This window comes from Scardinius erythrophthalmus, assembly GCF_964197995.2.
Source record: "Scardinius erythrophthalmus genome assembly, chromosome: 3".
NCBI classification, from domain to species: domain Eukaryota; kingdom Metazoa; phylum Chordata; class Actinopteri; order Cypriniformes; family Leuciscidae; genus Scardinius; species Scardinius erythrophthalmus.
In genome coordinates, this window is record NC_138223.1 from 54,578,042 (window position 1) to 54,601,550 (window position 23,509).

The 23,509-nt window shown below is 41.3% G+C and overlaps 1 protein-coding gene across 1 annotated transcript in view; it reads left to right on the forward strand.

Moving 5' to 3' along the window:
• The window catches only part of LOC308687455 (hemicentin-1-like), a 93,209-nt gene that overhangs the window by 20,960 nt on the left and 48,740 nt on the right, over positions 1 to 23,509 (forward strand). Inside the window, exons 6-7 of the mRNA XM_081360017.1 lie at positions 10,377 to 10,433; positions 17,135 to 17,191. Of these exons, the coding sequence (XP_081216143.1) occupies positions 10,377 to 10,433; positions 17,135 to 17,191 (114 nt within the window). The remainder of the gene's footprint in view (positions 1 to 10,376; positions 10,434 to 17,134; positions 17,192 to 23,509) is intronic.

A 23,509-nucleotide genomic window follows, 5' to 3' on the forward strand; every position in this document is an offset into this window, starting at 1 on the left:
ATCGTCGGTTGTCAGTTCGTGCTTTCCGTTGCCTGGTTGACTGTCCATTCGGGGTGCTCATTCTTCCCCCTTCTCGGGCTCCCCTGGGGATATTATTCTCTTGGACTCTTCGTAGCTGTGTTTTGGGTTCTTCCTCACAGAAGATACGGATCGGGTTGCTGGCCCTTCCCGCCCTGGTTGCCTTTAAAAAAAAAAAGAGATTTATCTATTCCAAGTTTTCCAACCGTCCTGAGTAAAAACACAACTGGAAAGCTGCACTCCTTCTCTGGAGATGAACCACTCCTTGACCCCCTTCTTCTTTGGGCAAAAATAAAATACTCCCAAAAAAAGTCAACAAAATCCACTTGAATCCCGGCCATCAATTTCACTGGAGGATCAATTCAAACCAGTCTGTGCCATAAGAGTAAAGCGACCCAATTAATTACAATAAGTGTTCTTCCCCTATAAGACAGGTTGGGTAGAATCCACTTCCATTTGTCTAGACAACCTTTCACTCTTTGTAATAAATCATCCCAATTTTTTTTTGGTAAGATATTATCATCTCCTAAAAAAAATAAAAAATAAAAATAATAATAAATCTCTGCAGCCCTACCTATTTCAAATCAGACCTTCAGGAAGAATTGGTTTCCCTTCATTCCAATCCCCTAATAAAAATGCCACACTTTTTTTACAATTTACTTTTGCTGAAGACCATTTTCCAAAGTCTTCTACCAATTTAGATAAAACATATATGTCGCTTTGTTTATTAATTATTATAAGGTCGTCGGCATAAGCTGATACTGTATACAAAAATTAACATCACAAAGTGGTATCCTAAAACCATCTAAATTCTTCCTAATTGTTTGTAGAAGTGGTTGAATAACAATAGAATATAACATTCCTGATAATGAACATCCTTGTCTAATACCTCTACTGACGACGAATGAAGCACATAAGAGCACTATTAAACTTAAACTTAAACTTCTCATTAAAACCAAAAGCTTCTAAAACATTCAATAGATAAGCATGCTAAACCTGATCAAACGCTTTCTCTTGGTCAAAAGACAACATACCACAATTGATAATAAATAATTTGGAAGCCTATATAATATCTCTAATTAAGGAAATATTGTCAAAGATTGACCTGTTTGGTACACAATAATATTGATCTAGATGGATCACCTGTCCTATTGCTTAAATATATTCACATTAAATATGTGAAGATCTCAGCAATTAATAGAGATTTAGATGTTGATGTTGTATTATTTTGTTTGACATTGATATTTTAAATTATAATAGACCTCAGATTACACAGTTTGATATCCAACAGTGTCATAATCATTTATAATGGATCTGAATTGCATAATAAGACACAAACATTTGAACAACTGTGTCATTTAAGTCAAGTCAAGTCAAGTTTATTTATATAGCGCTTTTCACAACATAGGTTGTATCAAAGCAGCTTCACAGTAATAAATTAAAACAATACATCAATGTTTGTTTCTAGTGGAACGTCTACGTTTGGTAATGCTGATCAATAGTATCGTTGATTGATTAATTAAATTAAATATCCCCAAATATCCCCAACCGAGCAAGCCAAAGGCAACAGTGGCAAGGAACCGAAAAACTCCATCAGGTGACCTAATGGAGAACCTTGGGAGAACCCGGGCTCAGTCGGGGGCCAGTACTCCTCTGGTGTTTATGAACTATAGACAGGATTTAACTGTAAGATTAAAAGTATTATATGAATGCCTGGCTGAAGAGATGCATCTTTAATCTAGTTTTAAACTGGGAGAGCGAGTCTGAGCAACGAACAGTATCCGGAAGACTATTCCAGAGTTTTGGAGCTAAATGTGAAAATTATCTCCCTCCTTTTGTGGATCTGGATATCCTAGGTATGACCAAAAGCCTCGAATTTAGTTATCTTAAAGAGCGCGATGGATTATAGGGCGATAGAAGATCCGTTAAATAGACTGGAGCTAAGCCGTTTAGGGCTTTATAAGTCAGTAGCAATACCTTGTAATTAATACGGAACTTTATAGGTAACCAGCAGTGATAATAGCTAACCCTAACCCTAACCAGCAGTGATGATAAAATCGGTGTTATATGATCATATTTTCTTGATCTAGTAAGAACTCTAGCGGCTGCATTTTGGACTAACTGTAGCTTGTTTATTGAGGATGCAGGACAACCGGCTAATAACGCATTACAGTAATCTAGTCTTGAGGTCATGAATGCATGAACTAACTTTTCTGCATCGGAAACAGATAGCATATTACGTAGCTTAGCAATGTTTCTAAGGTGGAAAAAGGCTGTTCTTGTAACATATGAGATATGATTTTCAAAAGACAGTTTGCAGTCTAATATAACACCCAGATCTTTTACTGTGGAGGATGAAGTAACAGGACACCCTTCTAAATTAAAGTTGTATTGTGAGAGGTTTTGTGGGTGGTTTTTTGAACCGATGATTAGTACCTCTGTCTTGTCTGGATTTAATAAAAGAAATTACGCGTCATCCAATCTTTATATCTTTAACACACTCTGTCAATTGAGATAATTTAGCGTTTTCATCTGGCCGTGATGAAATATAGATTTGAGTGTCATCAGCATAACAATGGAAACTAATTCCATGTTTCCTTATAATATTTCCAAGTGGCAGCATATATATTGAGAATAATAGAGGGCCTAACACAGATCCCTGCGGCACTCCATAGTTTACTGGAGTTATGATCGATTTTTCTCCATTTAAATAAACAAAATGGTATCGGTCTGATAAATACGATCTAAACCAGCTTAATGCTTGTCCTTGAACACCAGTATAATTTTGTAATCGATCTAAGAGTATTGTATGATCTATAGTATCGAACGCAGCACTAAGATCAAGTAAAACTAATATTGAGATACAGCCTTGGTCAGAAGCTAAAAGTAAATCATTTGTGATTTTAACCCCCTGAGGTCGGCTATCGCGCCGGCGCGATAGGCTCGTTTTTTTCCGTATGAGTGCAAAAAAATAATAAAATAAAAATATTAATTTTTATCTTTTAGGCTTGTTTTGTACATCAATCGATTCTGTTAAATGTGTATTATTTTTGTGTATACTCACAATAAAAACAAAGTGTTGTGCTTTTTGCCAAATAAAGAAAAATATACGTGATGCGAGTTCTGCCTTCTATCTGCCAGTGTCGTCCATTCTGAAACGCGTCCGAAAATGAACAATAACTCAGCGAATACTCAGTCAAACAGGCAAACAGACATACAGGCATGAAGCTTGAATTCTCTTCTCTTAAATGAAGTAATTTATATAAAAAACAAATATTCTCATTTTGTGAAATCTGTATTAAAAGAGAGCGATTCCAGTCGACCTAATTAGAGCTAATTCAAATGTAATGTGACTCCGCCTACGGAGAGCGCGCACTATTCAAACGCAAATGAATGAGGCAATCCAAGCAAACCTGTGAACGCCCACATATCAGTTTATTCAGATCATTACTTTAACACCGTCTCGCAGCACTGTGAGCAATAACAATAATGAAAAAAAGTACCTCAGAAGTGCAGGTATATCGAGGAGCGAGCTGAGGAATACTGTAAGTTTTTTTTTCTTCTCACGTGAATCGGGTTTCTGTTTTTGATGAATGAACGGCAGAGATGCGCGCTGTTTACCACAGCTCGCAAAAAGACAGTTTAAATTTAAATCGCGTGTGTGAATGAATGAGGATGTTTTAGCAAACTGTATTACTATGAGTAAAAATCGACTGAAATATGTTGAAATAAAATGTAGGCTATTTGTATAAGCAATACGTATTAAACTGCAATTTTATATGCCCTAATATTTCATAAAAACAACGTTACAGTCAGGCGAAATATGAAAGACAACATTTTGTTGACTAGATTTGAGTAGGCTACAGTTTTTACTGTAGAATATACTGCCACATAAGCTTTTGATGAAAAAAGTACCTCACAAGTGCGGGTATATCGAGGAGCGAGCTGAGGAATACTGTACGTTTTTTTTTTCTTCTCACGTGAATCGGGTTTCTGTTTTTGATGAATGAACGGCAGAGATGCGCGCTGTTTACCACAGCTCGCAAAAAGACAGTTTAAATTTAAATCGCGTGTGTGAATGAATGATGATGTTTTAGCAAACTGTATTACTATACTGAGATGAGTAAAAATCGACTGAAATATGTTGAAATAAAATGTAGGCTATTTGTATAAGCAATACGTATTAAACTGCAAATTAACATTTATATGCCCTAATATTTCATAAAAACAACGTTACAGTCAGGCGAAATATGAAAGACAACATTTTGTTGACTAGATTTGAGTACAGTTTTTACTGTAGAATATACTGATATATATATCAAATAAGCTTTTGTTTAGCAACATTTATATATATATAAAATAAAGTCATCAACTAAGATGTTAGCTGTTCCAATTTTGGCTATATTCAAACTAATGAATACATACATAGGCCTAAAATGTAGGCCTATAATCTTTTTTTTTTTTTTTTACAAAGAAAAAGTACACTTGAAATATTGTTGAAATTTTAATTATTGTTGTAATTGTAACCTTTTTAATAAAATAGCAAAACATATTTACAAGATAGATGTAAGCAAAATCTTAAATGGTCAATATAAGTCTTCTTCTAATTTTTTGTCCTTGCATTGTGGCTCAGTCAGTCAGAGTCACACCTGAATGAATGGCTAATTATGCAGAGTCATTATGCATAATGGGTGGGACATTTTGTATTCCAAGGTGTAAACCACTCCTCGTTCACGCCCACTCGCATAATGGCTTTCCAAGCAAAACCTGTTTTACATCAATTTAAATCAATGTATGGTTTTATCTGAACGATAAAGCAAGACTATTTTCACATAATTTTGAAGCCAGAACTCGAAGGAAGAACATCCATTTCTCAAAAGTCTTATTCATGCATATTTATTATGAGTTTTGAGGTCTTCTTTCAGCAACTTTCATTTTTTATTTTTTCAATAACCACGCATAAGCATTATTCTCTTAAAAATAAAAAAATATACATGCATGGTGATCACATATTTTGGTAGCCCTGTTTGTGCTATATAGAGTGAATTTACACCTTTGCCATTAACATGTTTATAAATAACTGAAAAAAGCACAAATGTCAGAGCATGTCAGAACACCTCCAGGGCCCAGAAAACACCTCAGACTCCAGAGGGTTAACGAGCGCAGTTTCAGTGCTATGATGCGGCCTGAACCCAGACTGAAACTTTTCATAGGTGTCATTTTCTTGTAAGAAAGAGCCCAGTTGAGCGGACACAACTTTTTCTAGTATTTTAGACATAAAAGGTAGATTTGAAATGGGTCTATAATTTGCTAGATTATGTGGATCTAATTGTGGTTTCTTAATGAGAGGTTTTATAACTGCCAGTTTAAATGTTCTTGGAACATGACCTAAAGTTAAAGACGAGTTAATAATATTGAGGAAAGGCTCTTCCACTACAGGTAACACTTCTTTCAATAGTTTAGTTGGTAAAGGATCTAGTAAACATGTTGTTGTTTTAGATGAAGTGATAAGTTTATTTAACTCTTTTTGTTCTATAGTTGTAAAGCACTGTAATTGTTCTTGCGGGGTGATAATTGAGGCTGAGTTATAAAGCGCGATTGAGGATTGAACGTTTACAATTGTGGTTCTGATGTTTTCTATTTTCTCAGTGAAAAACTTCATGAAATCATTACTACTACACTGTAACGGAATATTTTGTTCAGGAGACATCTGTTTATTTGTTAGTCTAGCCACGGTGTTAAATAAGAACTTAGGATTGTTATGGTTGTTTTCTATTAGTTTGCGGAGATGCTCAGCCCTGGCCTCTTTTAGGGCCTTTTTATAACGTGACATACTGTCTTTCCATGCGATTCTAAAGACCTCTAAGTTAGTTTGTTTCCATTTACGCTCTAAATTACGGGTTTCTCTCTTTAGAACACGCGTAGTATTGTTGTACCATGGTGCTTTACTATTCTCTCTGACCTTTTTTAATCTAATGGGTGCAACAATATCCAATGATCCAGAGAGAATAGTGCTCATAGTGCTAGTTAATTCCTCAAGTTCATCTGTTTGTTTGGGTTCACTGAGCAGCTGAGACAGATCCGATAAGCTATTTGAAAAATTATCTATGGTGGATGGAAGGATTGTTCTGCCTAATCGATAACGTGACGCAGCATGATATATTACAGGAGTACGTAATATGCAAGTTACCATGTAATGGTCAGTGACATCGTCACTTTGTGGAATGATATCTATATCGGTTGGATCGGTTCCATGTGATATAATTAAATCGTGTGTATGATTAAATCGATGAGTTGGTTCGGTAACGTTTTGCTTGACCCCAAAGGAGTTTAATAAATCTGTAAACGCAGCCCCTAACGCATCATTTTGATTATCTACGTGGATATTAAAGTCTCCAACAATTAATGCTTTATCGAAATTAACTAATAGGTCTGAGAGAAAATCTGCAAACTCTTTTTGGAAATCAGCGTAAGGCCCAGGCGGTCTATATACGGTAGCCATGGCTAGAGATAATAGGGATGTTTCTCGAACATCTAAGAGCGTAACATTTAGTACAAGTACTTCAAATGAAATAAACTTATAACCCGTTTTCTGAGTAACATTGAGAACATCATAATAGATTGTTGCAACACCGCCGCCACGACCAATCAGACGGGGCTCGTGCTTATAGGAGTATCCTGATGGAGTAGACTCATTTAGACCGAAATAATCATTTGGTTTAAGCCAGGTTTCAGTAAGGCAAAGTACATCGAAGCTATTATCTGTGACTATTTCATTTACAATAACTGCCTTAGGTGTGAGAGATCTAATGTTTAGAAGACCTAGCTTTAGAAATTGTTTTTGATTACTAATAGCAACATTTTCTGGTTTAATAACAATTAGATTTTTTCTAGATCCTGCAGTAGATTTATTATTTGATCTCACTAAACGAGGAATAGACACAGTTTCTATGCAATGTTCTACACTATTTATATCAGTTAAATTGGTGCAGCAGAGACTATGATTTGGACTTTTGGTTACTAGTCAAAAGGTATTTAGGTATTTAGTGAGCAGCGATTTCAGAAACACGAGCACCAGGAAAGCAGTGACTATGCACCTTAATTTTATTTAACGTAGCGTGTACGTGTCGAAAGATGGAATCGCCGATGATCACAGCATCGCGTTCTGTTTCACGAAGAGGGGAGAAGCGGTTTTGTGTGGATATCTCGAAAACCGGGAGGACTCGCGTCTTCCACTGCGGAAATATCCAGGCTTCGTGGTGGCATGTTGGAGCTGGAGTGAACGAAACCAATTGCTGATCGCGACCTCGACGCTCGGCACAAAGAGACATCAAGAGACATCAAGAGACATTTAGACACAAAGAGACATCAAGAATCAGCTTATGAATCTCAACAATGGTGACGATCGAAACCTTCATGCTGCAATGCATGCTGGGTATCTAGTCTTTCTAGTCTTTGTGTAGTCTGGCTATCACCAGACCAAGCTCAATCTTTTAAGATTGAACATTAGTCTGGGGAGTCTGCTCTGTGTTTTCTCCTGCATAAGAGGCGTGATCAACGGGCATAGTTCAAATGACTCTGAACGCAATTGGATAGTCCTTCAACCAATCAGACCAATATAGTTGCTGTATATGACTATAGCATGAGCACAAAGTGAGGGCGCTGTGAGGATACACTTTTAGCTCACTGTGAACTCAGATTGTGAACACATCACAGGTATCATGAGAGCTCATGGTGAGATCACTGAGAGATAAAATTGTTGACTGGGAGTGCCTCTCCATATTAAACTGGTTAAATGTACAATAATTTAAACTTACCCTGCCGTATAAATGAACAGTGTTGATCCTAGATATTGTTTTTCTGCGATCGTGACGACCGCAACATGAGGCTTCTCCTGCTTGTTTGTGATCTGTAAACTCTCGCTTCCAAATTAATCTTGTTACCCACCATATTTATTTTATAATCTTTTATCCCTCCATGGCATATTTAAGTCCTACTTGAATGCTCCTCGACGAGAGGTGGTCCTTCTGCGTCCAAAATTTATCAAAAACATCTTGGGATAAGGTTTTTCATACTGACAGCTGTCATTGTAATACAGTTAGCAACTCCCTTTTGTTTTTTCCCATTAACCCTCTGAGGTCTGAGCTGTTTTCTGGGCCCTGGAGGTGTTCTGACATGCTCTGACATTTGTGCTTATTTCTGTTACTTGTGACATTTTCATGGCTAAAGTCTAATTACACTGTATTCAGCACAAACTCTGCTACAATAATATTTCAGCAGCATGTGTGTAAAAGTTTGTAGTTTTGAGATAATGACATTTATGCGAAAATTCTCACTGAAATAAGGCCATGAAACCCATACTGATTATTTCTTCACAAGACTTTTGAAAATTGTATGACGTAGCCTAGAATATTTGCTCCAAAACTATGTGAAAATCACCCTGACTGCTCATTCAGATAAGACAATATATTGATTTAAAAAATTTACGACGTGTTTTGTGTGAAAAAGCCTTATGCGAGAGCTCATTAATATTCAAGCTTTTCTCACCTGAGAAATACAAAGACACTCCCTAATGGCCCTATTAGGAGCTATCAGGGGCCTATCATTCTGAGCAACCTTGCACAATACTGTAAATGAGGAGATTTAAAAAAAGAATGGCTTTTAAATTGTTTGGATTTATTTACAACACAACATAATACAAAGATACAAAACAAATGACAAAAAAGCACTCACTGAAAACTATTATCCAAAGACAGAGACCTTTGTGCCATTCCTAAAAACATTGTACATACCTTTCATTTCCAAGGTGTTTGATTTTCACTTTACCGTGTTCATGTACAGAGAGAGACTCATGTGAATGTTGAAGTCAGCAGGAGTGGCATCTGGGCCCTGAAAGAAAAAAAAAAAAGTGAACATACTGATATCAAGAGAAACTATAAGCCTGCACGATTTTGGGTATAAATTTGAGATTTTTCTGGTTAAAATTGCTTTTTAAAATTCACAGAATACACACATACACACACACACATAAATGTTTCCAATAATAATGAACATCAGGTTTATTGTGCCTTATAGGCATAGGCTATGCGCAGCGCTGCATAAAATAATAACAATAACCATATTAGCAGCCTATAAATCTTCCAAAATATTTCAGTAACAACTAAGCTAGAGAAAAATATATTGATTATCATGTTACTTCAAATGTTTCCATTTGTTATGATGATATGGCATGAGATAATAGTAAAAACATGAAGCCGTTTGGTGCTTTTCACCAAATATGATACATTCAAACGCGATCGCGCTCCAAATATGATACATTCAAACGCGATCGCGATCCAAATATGATACATTCAAACGCGACCGCGCTCCAAATATGATACATTCAAACGCGATCGCACTCAAATATAAAACATTATGATTACCATATCTACATTTGAGCAGATATCCACAAACACAGTAACAGTAAACACGGGTCTAAATATTATAATATTCACCATATAGGCCTATCTAGCAACAGTTCAACTGCAATGTGAAATTTATGCAACAATAACCAACTAATATGTAAGAATTTCTTACCTTACATCTTTCTTGCGTTCTTCTTCTTCTGAGGTAATTCCAATGTAAGCTCACGGCGCTCGACGAAAAGCAGAGACCTGTGAAGTGTTTTGGTGTTTTGTTTCTGAGGTAATGAGCGCGATCACGTTCCACGTGGAGATTTGCATGTCAATCTCTTTTGCGCGAGTGGGCGTGTTCAAATTAAAAATAATTAGGAAGCGTTTGAGAAGCTGGACATCTTGTTGGTTTTATACAAATTACTTAAACAGAGAATATTTGTTTTCAGTATGAATCCGATCATTTAAAAGTACACACTTAAGTGTTTATAAAGGTATATGGCTCATACATGTGTGACAAGTATTCGCCGAGTTTTGTTTCAGTTTATAGACGTGCTCAAGAAAAAAAAGTTCACCGCGACGGAGAGGCAGAACGCACACCCTGTTTATTTTCGTTATTTTACAAAAGCACAATGTTTTGATTTGATTGTAAGTGGACACATACAAAAGGAGAAATATCACAGATTATTTTTTTATATTTCTTTTTTCTGTATGACCATAAATGATGGAGTAATTTAAGTTTATAGTGCTACAATGTGGAGAAAATCCGGCAAAACGCGCCGGCGCGTTTGCCGACCTCAGAGGGTTAAAGTCAAAGCCTGTCCAGGCAATTATTATGTCTATGAGCTGGTTAGAACAACTGTGCGCTATTCAGCATACTGTGCAGATAATTATGTGTTCATGAGCTCTTGGTATTATTTGTGTTTGTTGATTCATTGGTATTAACCATTAGTCATTATTTTTCAGCTGTTACTAACATCATCAGCCCCGATACAACAGTCACACCAGAGACGACCTCAGCTGGTAATGTACTCCAAATGTTCCCTCTGTTGGATTGTGTTTTGTCTGAATGTTTGTGGATCTGTAGAATTGAACAGATGTGTGAGTGTGTTTGTGTTTCAAGGTATAAACTAGGGGGAAAATTATGTCGTCACGTCGACGTTACGTCGAACGTGAGCGACTGAAAGGGAACCTGAATTTTGTCAAATCTTATTGAATCCTGGTAAAAAATTGGTCGCAGACAGATCCAGTCTTGCCTTAAAAATCAAGGGTTCATTCAGCAACCAAAAAATGGAATGAACATTTTCAGTCATTTGAATATGAAAAAAACTCAAAATCTTGAAAAGATGCTGATAAAAAGATGACAATTTTAAAATATTCAAGCACTTAGGGTCCATTAGTGATTTTTACATACACAGTACCTGGTAGTACCTGAGGTCATAGGGGGTTTCGGGTCTTTCAACTTCAGACCCCCTCACCCAGGTGACCCGACCAGGAGTGATCAGTTCCCGGCCTGTGTCCAAGAAGCGTTCGCCCACTGTTTGTCCCTCCTGATGACAGTCATCGTGAGGCTTTTTCTGCAACCTCTGACGCTGCACTGATGGCTCTTCTCTTGCACACTCCTGTGATTCCCAGGAGACTGTGGGCCCTGCAGAGTGACCTTCCTGCAAAGCCCCTTTCCCCAACCTAGATGGGCAAGCACTGTGCACGCCACCCCCGTCTCTGACACTCCTCCACCAGCTCTGCGTATTTCTCCCTTTTCCTTTCACTCGCTTCCTCCATCCTCTCCTCTCAGGGCACTGTTAGCTCCAACAAGATAACCTGCTTCGATGTTACTGAGAAAAGAACCATGTCGGGTCTAAGGCTGGTCTCCACTATGTCTCGGGGGAACTTGAGTTGCTTTCCCAGGTCCACCCTTAGCTGCCAGTCATTCGCTGTTCCCAGTAGGCCTGTCTGAACTGTTGGTCGGGAAGGTTGGGGTTCTCCTGATCTTAAGAATGAAATTTTTCGCCTTGGTGGTTATAAACGCTTGCTCTGATTGATAGCAGTAGTGATGGACTCAGCAACCACCTTCAGCACCTGGTCATGGCACCAGCGGTAGCGGCCTTCCCCAAGTGCTTTAGGACAGCTGCTGAGGATGTGTTCCAGCGATCCTCTTCCCTTGCACAAGGTACATGCCAGAGTCTCCACCTTGCCCCAGCAAAAGAGATTAGATGGACTGGGAATGGTGTCATAGACAGACTAAATGAGAAATTTGATGCGATAGGGCTCAGACCTCCACAGCTCTGCCCATGAAATCTTCCTCTCCATGGTTTCTTTCCATCTGGTCCATGCGCCCTGTTGCCTCAATCCCACTATCTGGCTTGCACGCTGCTCCTCGATCCCAGCCCTCACTTCTTTTTGGGCCAGGTCCCGCCTTTCCTTACCCTTCATTTTGTTATAATGTATTATTGGGGTGCTTCCCAGTCCTGCACGGCCAATAGCCACGGGACCCACCAATTCCTTATGACGCAGCCGTGATTCTGCCTGGTCCACCGCCTCATGTGCCTTCCACTTTCTGCCAGTCCTGACCTCAATGCCAGCTTGAGATACTCTTGTGTCCTTGGAATCCCTGTACTGAAGCACCTCCCTTGCTCTGGTAACCATGAACTCCTCACTGAGGCTGTTGATTGGTAGTGTTAGCTTGTTCTTCTTGCCGTAGAGGGCGATGCTGCTCAGACTTCTTGGCAAGCACAACCACCGTCTTAGGTAATTGCTCACCCTCCTCTCAAATCCTTCCACGGTGGAAATTGGAAATCCGTACACCAACAATGGCCACAATATCCTAGGTAGGATTCCATGTTGGTATAGCCAAACTTTGAATTTCCCCGGAAGGCCTGACTTGTCAACTGTCATCAGCCAGCTCTCCAGTTGATCATTTGTTGCCCTGATAGAAGGGGCATCCTTAAGAGAGCAGTCAAAGGTTTTCCCAAGACTCTTCACAGGCTTCTCTGTGACTGACGGGTACTTCCTAGGGAGAAGTGAAACTGGTCTGTTACCTTCCCTCTCTTCAGTACCATGGATCTGGATTTTTCCGGCTTGAAACGCATCCTTGCCCAGGTGGTTAACCTCTCTAGGCCCTGGAGAATCCATCTGCATCCTGGTACTGCTACAGTTGTTACTTTCAGGTCGTCCATGAATGCCCTGATGGGGGGCTGACGGATTCCGGACTTGGTTTTGGGGCCTCTGCATTCCGGCTCAGCGGATTTGACCAGCATGTTCATGGCCAGGGAAAAGAGAATCACTTATTATAATAATCCATTATGAGGATCTTGATGCTGCATGGAACATGATGTCTCCCCAATGCCACCTCCACTAGCTTGTGGGGTATGGAGCCATACGCATTGGCTAAGTCCAGCCATAGTACAGCCCGGTTTCCTTTCCTTTCCCTTCGCGAGCCTCTCTAATCAGTTGTGTCACCACTCCACTGTGTTCAAGGCACCCGGAAACCCCTGGGATCCCTCCCTTTTGCACAGAGGGGTCGATGTACTGGTTCTTTAGGAGGTAGTCTGACAGCCGTTGGGAAATGATACTGAAGAATATCTTCCCCTCGACATCTAGCAGCGAGATGGTCCTAAACTGCTCTATGGTGGTTGACTTCTCTTCCTTCGGAACCCACATCCCTTCTGCAGATCTCCATTGTTGGCCAACTTTCCCCCTCCTCCATATGACCCTCAGTATCTTCCACAGGCGATGCAAGAGCTTGGGGCACCTCTTATACACCAGATATGGCACACCATTAGGTCCTGGTGCTGAGCTGGTTCAGGCAGCTTTAACAACAGTTTGAATTTTTTTCCAACTGGGTACTTTGATGTTGAAGTAAATGGTACCCCTTTTCCACCAAGGCAGAGCTGGTGCTGGTTCGGAGCCAGAGCCTAGTTTCAAATCGGTTCTTTGTTTTTCCACCGCCAAAGCACCAGCTCCGAACCAGTAAAACTGGTTCTTAAGTAGCACCAAATCATTGCAGGGTCTAGAACGGAGCCAAGAAAGAACCGCTTGCTTCAGGGGCTGTGGGCGGGGTTACAGTGACCAACAAGACAGATAGAAACTTGTGACCGCCATTTTTAAATAGCAGCTAGTCGAGCTAATAGCAGCTCGATTATAATATCCGTCTATGTAAGTTACGGCGAGCTGCACGAACGCGTTGGATTCCGATGTATTTTTGCAAACCCATGATTATCCATAGTATTGCAACGTCCGTTATTGTTGATGGCTTGTTCGAGATGCATCGGAGCGGCGAGGACCGATCGGAGCTGCGGGAGTGTTTGGAGAGCATACGACTCATTGTGCTTTTAGATCACTATCGCAGTGCTTTGATGTCATGCAGCGATCGATCTGCGAGAAGCCGATGCATCTCGAACAAGCCTGGCGTGTTTGTGTTTGGCGCTACCGCACTAGCGGTTGCTGGGCAACATGAGACGTATACAGTGACGTAAGATCTGGCTCTGTTGTGGCTCTCTAGCCAGTGGAAAGGCAAACCGGTTCTTAGTAAGCTCGTAAGTCGAACCAACTCTGAACCAGCTTTGGCTCTGGCTCTGAACCAGCACCCGGTTCTTGTTGGTGGAAAAGGGGTATGGTTGGTGTAGGTGGATTAATGAGGTGTCTGCATTCGCCAATATCCTCTTCCCGGGCTGCATCGCTGTAGGTGTCATGCAAGTAGGTGTCTATCTCCTCTTTTGAACAAGCGAGTTGGCCACTGCGCTTCTGGCCTAGCAGCTGCTTGGTGAACCCAAAGGGGTTAACAAGGAAGGCAGCTCGTCTTTTGGCTCTCTCCTTAGCCCGCCTCCTATGCCACGCTGCTCGGCGGAGGGTCAACAGCTTTTTTCTGAGGATGCCCCGTAGCTCTGCCAGCCCTGGCTTCATATCCTCGGTTGCCCCCTTGAACTGCCTCTTCAAGAGTCAGAGTTCCTGTCTCAGCTGTGCAATCTTCTCTGCCCTGCGGTTCTTGGAGTACTGGTTTGTAGCAGCGTGCTTTTCTACCAAGCCAAACCTTTCGGTGGCGATGCTGGTTATCATGGTTGTCATTGTTTGGAGTTTCCTGTCTGCCATTCCCTTCATCGTAGCTTCCAGGATACGATCCACATCATCATCAAATTTCTGCCTCTCACTCCCTTTGCTGGCTGGAGGCCACTAAACCCCTCGTTGGTGTTGTGGGATGCCTGGTTTTTGGGCTTCCGGAACATGGAGGTTTTGAGCGCTGTGGGGTGACTCCGGGCTCAGCTCCTCCTGCGTCTCCAAGGTCCTCTGGAGTGTGGAGGTTCTGTGAACTTTGGGATGTCTCCCAGCATAGTTCCTCCTGCATCACAACGAGGTAGTTCCTTGAGCGCTGCTCTGGCTGCACTTTCACCAAACATCCCATCTTGGTCTGGTCGATCTTCAGACCTCGTGGGTTTTTGCAGCTCTTTCCACATACACAAATAGTGTTCATCATCGGTTGTCAGTTCATGTGGTTCGTTGTCTGGTTGACTGTCCATTCGTGGTGCTCATTCTTCCCCCTTCTCGGGCTCCCCTGGGGATATTATTCTCTTGGACTCTTTGTAGCTGTGTTTTGGGTTCTTCCTCACAGAAGATACGGATCGGGTTGCTGGCCCTTCCCGCCCCGGTTGCCGTTAAAAAAAAAAGAGATTTATCTATTCCAAGTTTTCCAACAGTCCTGAGTAAAAACACAACTGGAAAGCTGCACTCCTTCTCTGGAGATGAACCACTCCTTGACCCCCTTCTTCTTTGGGCAAAAATAAAATACTCCCAAAAAAAGTCAACAAAATCCGCTTGAATCCCGGCCATCAATTTCACTGGAGGATCAATACAAACCAGTCTGTGCCATAAGAGTAAAGCGACCAAATTATTTACAATAAGTGTTCTTCCCCTATAAGACAGGTTGGGTAGAATAATAAATAATAAATCATCCCAATTTTTTTTTTAAGATATTATCATCTCCTAAAAAATTATAATAATAATAATAATAAATCTCTGCAACCCTACCTATTTCAACTCAGACCTTCAGGAAGAATTGGTTTCCCTTCATTCCAATCCCCTAATAAAAATGCCCCACTTTTTTTACAATTTACTTTTGCTGAAGACCATTTTCCAAAGTCTTCTACCAATTTAGATAAAACATATATGTCGCTTTGTTTATTAATTATTATAAGGAGGTCGGCATAAGCTGATATACAAAAATTAACATCACAAAGTGGTATCCTAAAACCATCTAAATTCTTCCTAATTGTTTGTAGAAGTGGTTGAATAACAATAGAATATAACATTCCTGATAATGAACATCCTTGTCTAATACCTCTACTGACCTCGAATGAAGCACATAAGAGCACTATTAAACTTAAACGTAAACTTCTCATTAAAACCAAAAGCTTCTAAAACATTCCATAGATAAGCATGCTAAACCTGATCAAACGCTTTCTCTTGGTCAAAAGACAACACACCACAATTGATATTAAATAATTTGGAAGCCTATATAATATCTCTAATTAAGGAAATATTGTCAAAGATTGACCTGTTTGGTACACAATAATATTGATCTAGATGGATCACCTGTCCTATTGCTTAAATATATTCACATTAAATATGTGAAGATCTCAGCAATTAATAGAGATTTAGATGTTGATGTTTTATTATTTTGTTTGGCATTGATATTTTAAATTATAATAGACCTCAGATTACACAGTTTGATATCCAACAGTGTCATAATCATTTATAATGGATCTGAATTGGATAATAAGACACAAACATTTGAACAACTGTTTCATTTAGACACAAAGAGACATCAAGAATCAGCTTATGAATCTCAACAATGGTGACGATCGAAACCTTCATGCTGCAATGCATGCTGGGTATCTAGTCTTTGTGTAGTCTGGCTATCACCAGACCAAGCTCAATCTTTTAAGATTGAACATTAGTCTGGGGAGTCTGCTCTGTGTTTTCTCCTGCACAAGAGGCGTGATCAACGGGCATAGTTCAAATGACTCTGAACACAATTGGATAGTCCTTCAACCAATCAGACCAATATAGTTGCTGTATATGACTATAGCATGAGCACAAAGTGAGGGCGCTGTGAGGATACACTTTTAGCTCACTGTGAACTCAGATTGTGAACACATCACAGGTATCATGAGAGCTCATGGTGAGATCACTGAGAGATAAAATTGTTGACTGGGAGTGCCTCTCCATATTAAACTGGTTAAATGTACATTAATTTAAACTTACCCTGCCGTATAAATGAACAGTGTTGATCCTAGATATTGTTTTTCTGCGATCGTGACGACCGCAACATGAGGCTTCTCCTGCTTGTTTGTGATCTGTAAACCCTCGCTTCCAAATTAATCTTGTTACCCACCATATTTATTTTATAATCTTTTATCCCTCCATGGCATATTTAAGTCCTACTTGAATGCTCCTCGACGAGAGGTGGTCCTTCTGCGTCCAAAATTTATCAAAAACATCTTGGGATAAGGTTTTCACACTGACAGCTGTCATTGTTATACAGTTAGCAACTCCGTTTGTTTTTTCCCATTAAAGTCAAAGCCTGTCCAGGCTATTATTATGTCTATGAGCTGGTTAGAACAACTGTGCGCTATTCAGCATACTGTGCAGATAATTATGTGTTCATGAGCTCTTGGTATTATTTGTGTTTGTTGATTCATTGGTATTAACCATTAGTCATTATTTTTCAGCTGTTACTAACATCATCAGCCCCGATACAACAGTCACACCAGAGACGACCTCAGCTGGTAATGTACTCCAAATGTTTCCTCTGTTGGATTGTGTTTTGTCTGAATGTTTGTGGATCTGTAGAATTGAACAGATGTGTGAGTGTGTTTGTGTTTCAAGGTATAAACTAGGGGGAAAATTATGTCGTCACGTCGACGTTACGTCGAACGTGAGCGACTGAAAGGGAACCTGAATTTTGTCAAATCTTATTGAATCCTGGTAAAAAATTGGTCGCAGACAGATCCAGTCTTGCCTTAAAAATCAAGGGTTCATTCAGCAACCAAAAAATGGCATGAAAATTTTCAGTCCTTTGAATATGAAAAAACTTCAAATCTTGAAAAGATGCTGATAAAAAGATGACAATTTTAAAATATTCAAGCACTTAGGGTCCATTAGTGATTGTTACATACACCTTGTGATGCACTCTTGGACACATCATCAGTGATAGTACCTGGGGTCATAGGGGGTTTCGGGTCTTTCAACTTCAGACCCCCTCACCCAGGCGACCCGACCAGGAGTGATCAGTTCCCGGCCTGTGTCCAAGAAGCGTTCGCCCACTGTTTGTCCCACCTGATCCACAGCCATCGTGAGGCTGTTTCTGCAGCCTCTGACGCTGCACTGATGGCTCTTCTCTTGCGCACTCCTGTGATTCCAAGTAAGTAGGCCCTGCAGAGTGACCTTCCTGCAAAGCCCCTTCCCCCAACCTCGATGGGCAAGCACTGTGCACGCCACCCCCGTCTCTGACACTCCTCCACCAGCTCTGCATATTTCTCCCTTTTCCTTTCACTCGCTTCCTCCATCCTCTCCTCCCAGGGCACTGTTAGCTCCAACAAGATAACCTGCTTCGATGTTACTGAGAGAAGAACCATGTCGGGTCTAAGGCTGGTCTCCACTATGTCTCGGGGGAACTCGAGTTGCTTTCCCAGGTCCACCCTTAGCTGCCAGTCATTCGCTGTTCCCAGTAGGCCTGTCTGAACTGTTGGTCGGGAAGGTGGGGGTTCTCCTGATCTTAAGAATGAAATTTTTCACCTTGGTGGTTGTAAAAGCTTGCTCTGATTGATGGCAGTAGTGATGGACTCAGCAACCACCTTCAGCACCTGGTCATGGCGCCAGCGGCCTTCCCCAAGTGCTTTAGGACAGCTGCTGAGGATGTGTTCCAGCGATCCTCTTCCCTTGCACAAGGTACATGCCGGAGTCTCCACCTTGCCCCAGCAAAAGAGATTAGATGGACTGGGAGTGGTGTCATAGACAGACTAAATGAGAAATTTGATGCGATAGAGCTCAGCCCTCCACAGCTCTGCCCATGAAATCTTCCTCTCCATGGTTTCTTCCCATCTGGTCCATGCGCCCTGTTGCCTCAATCCCACTATCTAGCTTGCACGCTGCTCCTCGATCCCAGCCCTCACTTCTTTTTGGGCCAGGTCCCGCCTTTCCTTACCCTTCAGTTTGTTATAATGGTGCTTCTCAGTCCTGCACGGCCAATAGCCACGGGACCCACCAATTCCTTATGACGCAGCCGTGATTCTGCCTGGTCCACCGCCTCATGTGCCTTCCACTTTCTGCCAGTCCTGACCTCAATGCCAGCTTGAGATACTCTTGGGCCCTTGGAATCCCTGTACTGAAGCACCTCCATTGCTCTGGTAACCATGAACTCCTCGCTGAGGCTGTTGATTGGTAGTGTTAGCTTGTTCTTCTTGCCGTAGAGGGCGATGCTGCTCAGACTTCTTGGCAAGCCCAACCACCGTCTAAGGTAATTGCTCACCCTCCTCTCAAATGCTTCCACGGTAGAAATTGGAAATTCGTACACCAACAATGGCCACAATATCCTAGGTAGGATTCCATGTTGGTATAGCCAAACTTTGAATTTCCCCGGAAGGCCTGACTTGTCAACTGTCATCAGCCAGCTCTCCAGTTGATCATTTGTTGCCTTGATAGAAGCGGCATCCTTAAGAGAGCAGTCAAAGGTTTTCCCAAGACTCTTCACAGGCTTCTCTGTGACTGATGGGATTCGGGTACTTCCTAGGGAGAAGTGGAACTGGTCTGTTACCTTCGCTCTCTTCAGTACCATGGATCTCGATTTTTCCGGCTTGAAACGCATCCTTGCCCAGTGTTACGTCCAGAGCCGTAAGGTTCTGTTTGTGTGTGTTCAGCTGTGCTGTTTTCTCTTTCTCTATCCCTGTCTCTCTTCATAGGAGAAATGGTTCCACCTGGTACAGATAATCAATGGCCTGCTGTGATTGGATGCTGGGAGTATTTAAACTGCAAACACCATCAGAGCTGTGTTGGTGGTGGCTTGACTGTGTGCAGCAGCAGCAATGAGGTCCCTTCTTCAACCCCAGACCTGAGACTTTGTTGAAGCCAGTAGTGAACAGTGTATCTCTACCTTATATTGTTTGTACTACTTAGTGAAGTAGTTTTCTCTTTTTAGTCTCTTTCCATTTCAATCCCTGATTGAGACTTTAAAGGCAGAAGTGAGTGTTACCTTTAATGGCTAATCATTGTTTGACTTAAAGGATCATTTTCTCTTGGTTTATTTGAAGTTTGTTACTTAATTATTTATTTCTTTATTTTGTGAGGTTAGTAGGGAGGTGGGTGCCATTTTTTTTTAATCATACTTTTTTCTCCTGTTTATGCTAGCAAGGGAGTTAGCTTATTTTGTTGTACTTTTGTTTTCTTTTCTTTTAGTTTAGGTAGTTTGATTAATGAGGAGTAAGATTGATTATGTTTGTTATTTTGGCTATACCCCCTTCTGAACTTGATACCTCTCTCTTTCTTTTGCCTAATTTGTAAATAAAACTACTTTCTTGAATGAGATCACTATGTGGTTCTTGTGAAACAACTCTGGGTCTGGAGACGGGGTGGCTTCATGCTGTTGCACATTCATTTCACCACCATCCATTTTTACTGTTTCATTCCTCCCCTAGACCAATCAGGAAAACGTAACACCCAGGTGGTTAACCTCTCTAGGCCCTGGAGAATCCATCTGCATCCTGGTACTACTACAGTTGTTACTTTCAGGTCGTCCATGAATGCCCTGATGGGGGGCTGACGGATTCCGGACTTGGTTTTGGGGCCTCTGCATTCCGGCTCAGCGGATTTGACCAGCATGTTCATGGCCAAGGAAAAGAGAATCACTGACACAGTGATGATCCCTTTTTCCAGATGATGCCGCTCAGATGTAACTTTGCCGGAAGTGAACCTCAGATTAAAGTTATTATAATAATCCATTATGAGGATCTTGATGCTGCTCGGAACATGATGTCTCCCCAATGCCACCTCCACTAGCTTGTGGGGTATGGAGCCATACGCATTGGCTAAGTCCAGCCATAGTACAGCCCGTTTCCTTTCCCTTCACGAGCCTCTCTAATCAGTTGTGTCACCACTCCACTGTGTTCAAGGCACCCGGGAACCCCTGGGATCCCTCCCTTTTGCACAGATGGGTCGATGTACTGGTTCTTTAGGAGGTAGTCTGACAGCCGTTGGGAAATGATATTGAAGAATATCTTCCCCTCGACATTTAGCAGCGAGATGGTCCTAAACTGCTCTATGGTGGTTGACTTCTCTTCCTTCGGAACCCACACCCCTTCTGCAGATCTCCATTGTTGGCCAACTTTCCCCCTCCTCCATATGACCCTCAGTATCTTCCACAGGCGATGCAAGAACTTGGGGCACCTCTTATACACCAGATATGGCACACCATTAGGTCCTGGTGCTGAGCTGGTTCGGGCAGCTTTAACAACAGTTTGAATTTCTTTCCAACTGGGTACTTTGATGTTGAAGTCAATGGTTGGTGTAGGTGGATTAATGAGGTGTCTGCATTCGCCAAGATCCTCTTCCCGGGCTGCATCGCTGTAGGTGTCATGCAAGTAGGTGTCTATCTCCTCTTTTGAACAAGCGAGTTGGCCACTGCGCTTCTGGCCTAGCAGCTGCTTGGTAAACCCAAAGGGGTTAACAAGAAAGGCAGCTCGTCTTTTGGCTCTCTCCTTAGCCCGCCTCCTATGCCACTCTGCTCGGCGGAGGGTCAACAGCTTTTTTCTGAGGATGCCCCATAGCTCTGCCAGCCCTGGCTTCATATCCTCGGTTGCCCCCTTGAACTGCCTCTTCAAGAGTCAGAGTTCCTGTCTCAGCTGTGCAATCTTCTCTGCCCTGCGGTTCTTGGAGTACTGGTTTGTAGCAGCGTGCTTTTCTACCAAGCCAAACCTTTCGGTGGCGATGCTGGTTATCATGGTTGTCATTGTTTGGAGTTTCCTGTCTGCCATTCCCTTCATCGTAGCTTCCAGGATACGATCCACATCATCATCAAATTTCTGCCACTCACTCCCTTTGCAGGCTGGAGGCCACTTAACCCCTCGTTGGTGTTGTGGGATGCCTGGTTTTTGGGCTTCCGGAACATGGAGGTTTTGAGCGCTGTGGGGTGACTCCGGGCTCAGCTCCTCCTGCGTCTCACCAAGGTCCTCTGGAGTGTGGAGGTTCTGTGAATTTTGGGATGTCTCCCAGCATAGTTCCTCCTGCATCACAATGAGGTAGTTCCTTGAGCGCTGCTCTGGCTGCACTTTCACCAAACATCCCATCTTGGTCTGGTCGATCTTCAGACCTCGTGGGTTTTTGCAGCTCTTTCCACATACACAAATAGTGTTCATCGTCGGTTGTCAGTTCGTGCTGTCCGTTGCCTGGTTGACTGTCCATTCGGGGTGCTCATTCTTCCCCCTTCTCGGGCTCCCCTGGGGATATTATTCTCTTGGACTCTTCGTAGCTGTGTTTTGGGTTCTTCCTCACAGAAGATACGGATCGGGTTGCTGGCCCTTCCCGCCCCGGTTGCCGTTAAAAAAAAAAGAGATTTATCTATTCCAAGTTTTCCAACCGTCCTGAGTAAAAACACAACTGGAAAGCTGCACTCCTTCTCTGGAGATGAACCACTCCTTGACCCCCTTCTTCTTTGGGCAAAAATAAAATACTCCCAAAAAAAGTCAACAAAATCCACTTGAATCCCGGCCATCAATTTCACTGGAGGATCAATTCAAACCAGTCTGTGCCATAAGAGTAAAGCGACCCAATTAATTACAATAAGTGTTCTTCCCCTATAAGGCAGGTTGGGTAGAATCCACTTCTATTTGTCTAGACAACCTTTCACTCTTTGTAATAAATCATCCCAATTTTTTTTTGGTAAGATATTATCATCTCCTAAAAAAAAAATAAAAATAATAATAATAATAATAAATCTCTGCAGCCCTACCTATTTCAAATCAGACCTTCAGGAAGAATTGGTTTCCCTTCATTCCAATCCCCTAATAAAAATGCCACACTTTTTTTACAATTTACTTTTGCTGAAGACCATTTTCCAAAGTCTTCTACCAATTTAGATAAAACATATATGTCGCTTTGTTTATTAATTATTATAAGGTCGTCGACATAAGCTGATATTGTATACAAAAATTACTCAGTATACTCAGCAATTAATAGAGATTTAGATGTTGATGTTGTATTATTTTGTTTGACATTGATATTTTAAATTATAATAGACCTCAGATTACACAGTTTGATATCCAACAGTGTCATAATCATTTATAATGGATCTGAATTGCATAATAAGACACAAACATTTGAACAACTGTGTCATTTGAGTCAAGTCAAGTCAAGTTTATTTATATAGCGCTTTTCACAACATAGGTTGTATCAAAGCAGCTTCACAGTAATAAATTAAAACAATACATCAATGTTTGTTTCTAGTGGAACGTCTACGTTTGGTAATGCTGATCAATAGTATCGTTGATTGATTAATTAAATTAAATATCCCCAAATATCCCCAACTGAGCAAGCCAAAGGCAACAGTGGCAAGGAACCGAAAAACTCCATCAGGTGACCTAATGGAGAAAAAAAAAACTTGGGAGAACCCGGGCTCAGTCGGGGGCCAGTTCTCCTCTGGCGTTTATGAACTATAGACAGGATTTAACTGTAAGATTAAAAGTATTATATGAATGCCTGGCTGAAGAGATGCGTCTTTAATCTAGTTTTAAACTGGGAGAGCGAGTCTGAGCAACGAACAGTATCCGGAAGACTATTCCAGAGTTTTGGAGCTAAATGTGAAAATGATCTCCCTCCTTTGGTGGATCTGGATATCCTAGGTATGACCAAAAGCCTCGAATTTAGTGATCTTAAAGAGCGCGATGGATTATAGGGCTATAGAAGATCCGTTAAATAGACTGGAGCTAAGCCGTTTAGGGCTTTATAAGTCAGTAGCAATACCTTGTAATTAATACGGGACTTTATAGGTAACCAATGCAGTGATGATAAAATCGGTGTTATATGATCATATTTTCTTGATCTAGTAAGAACTCTAG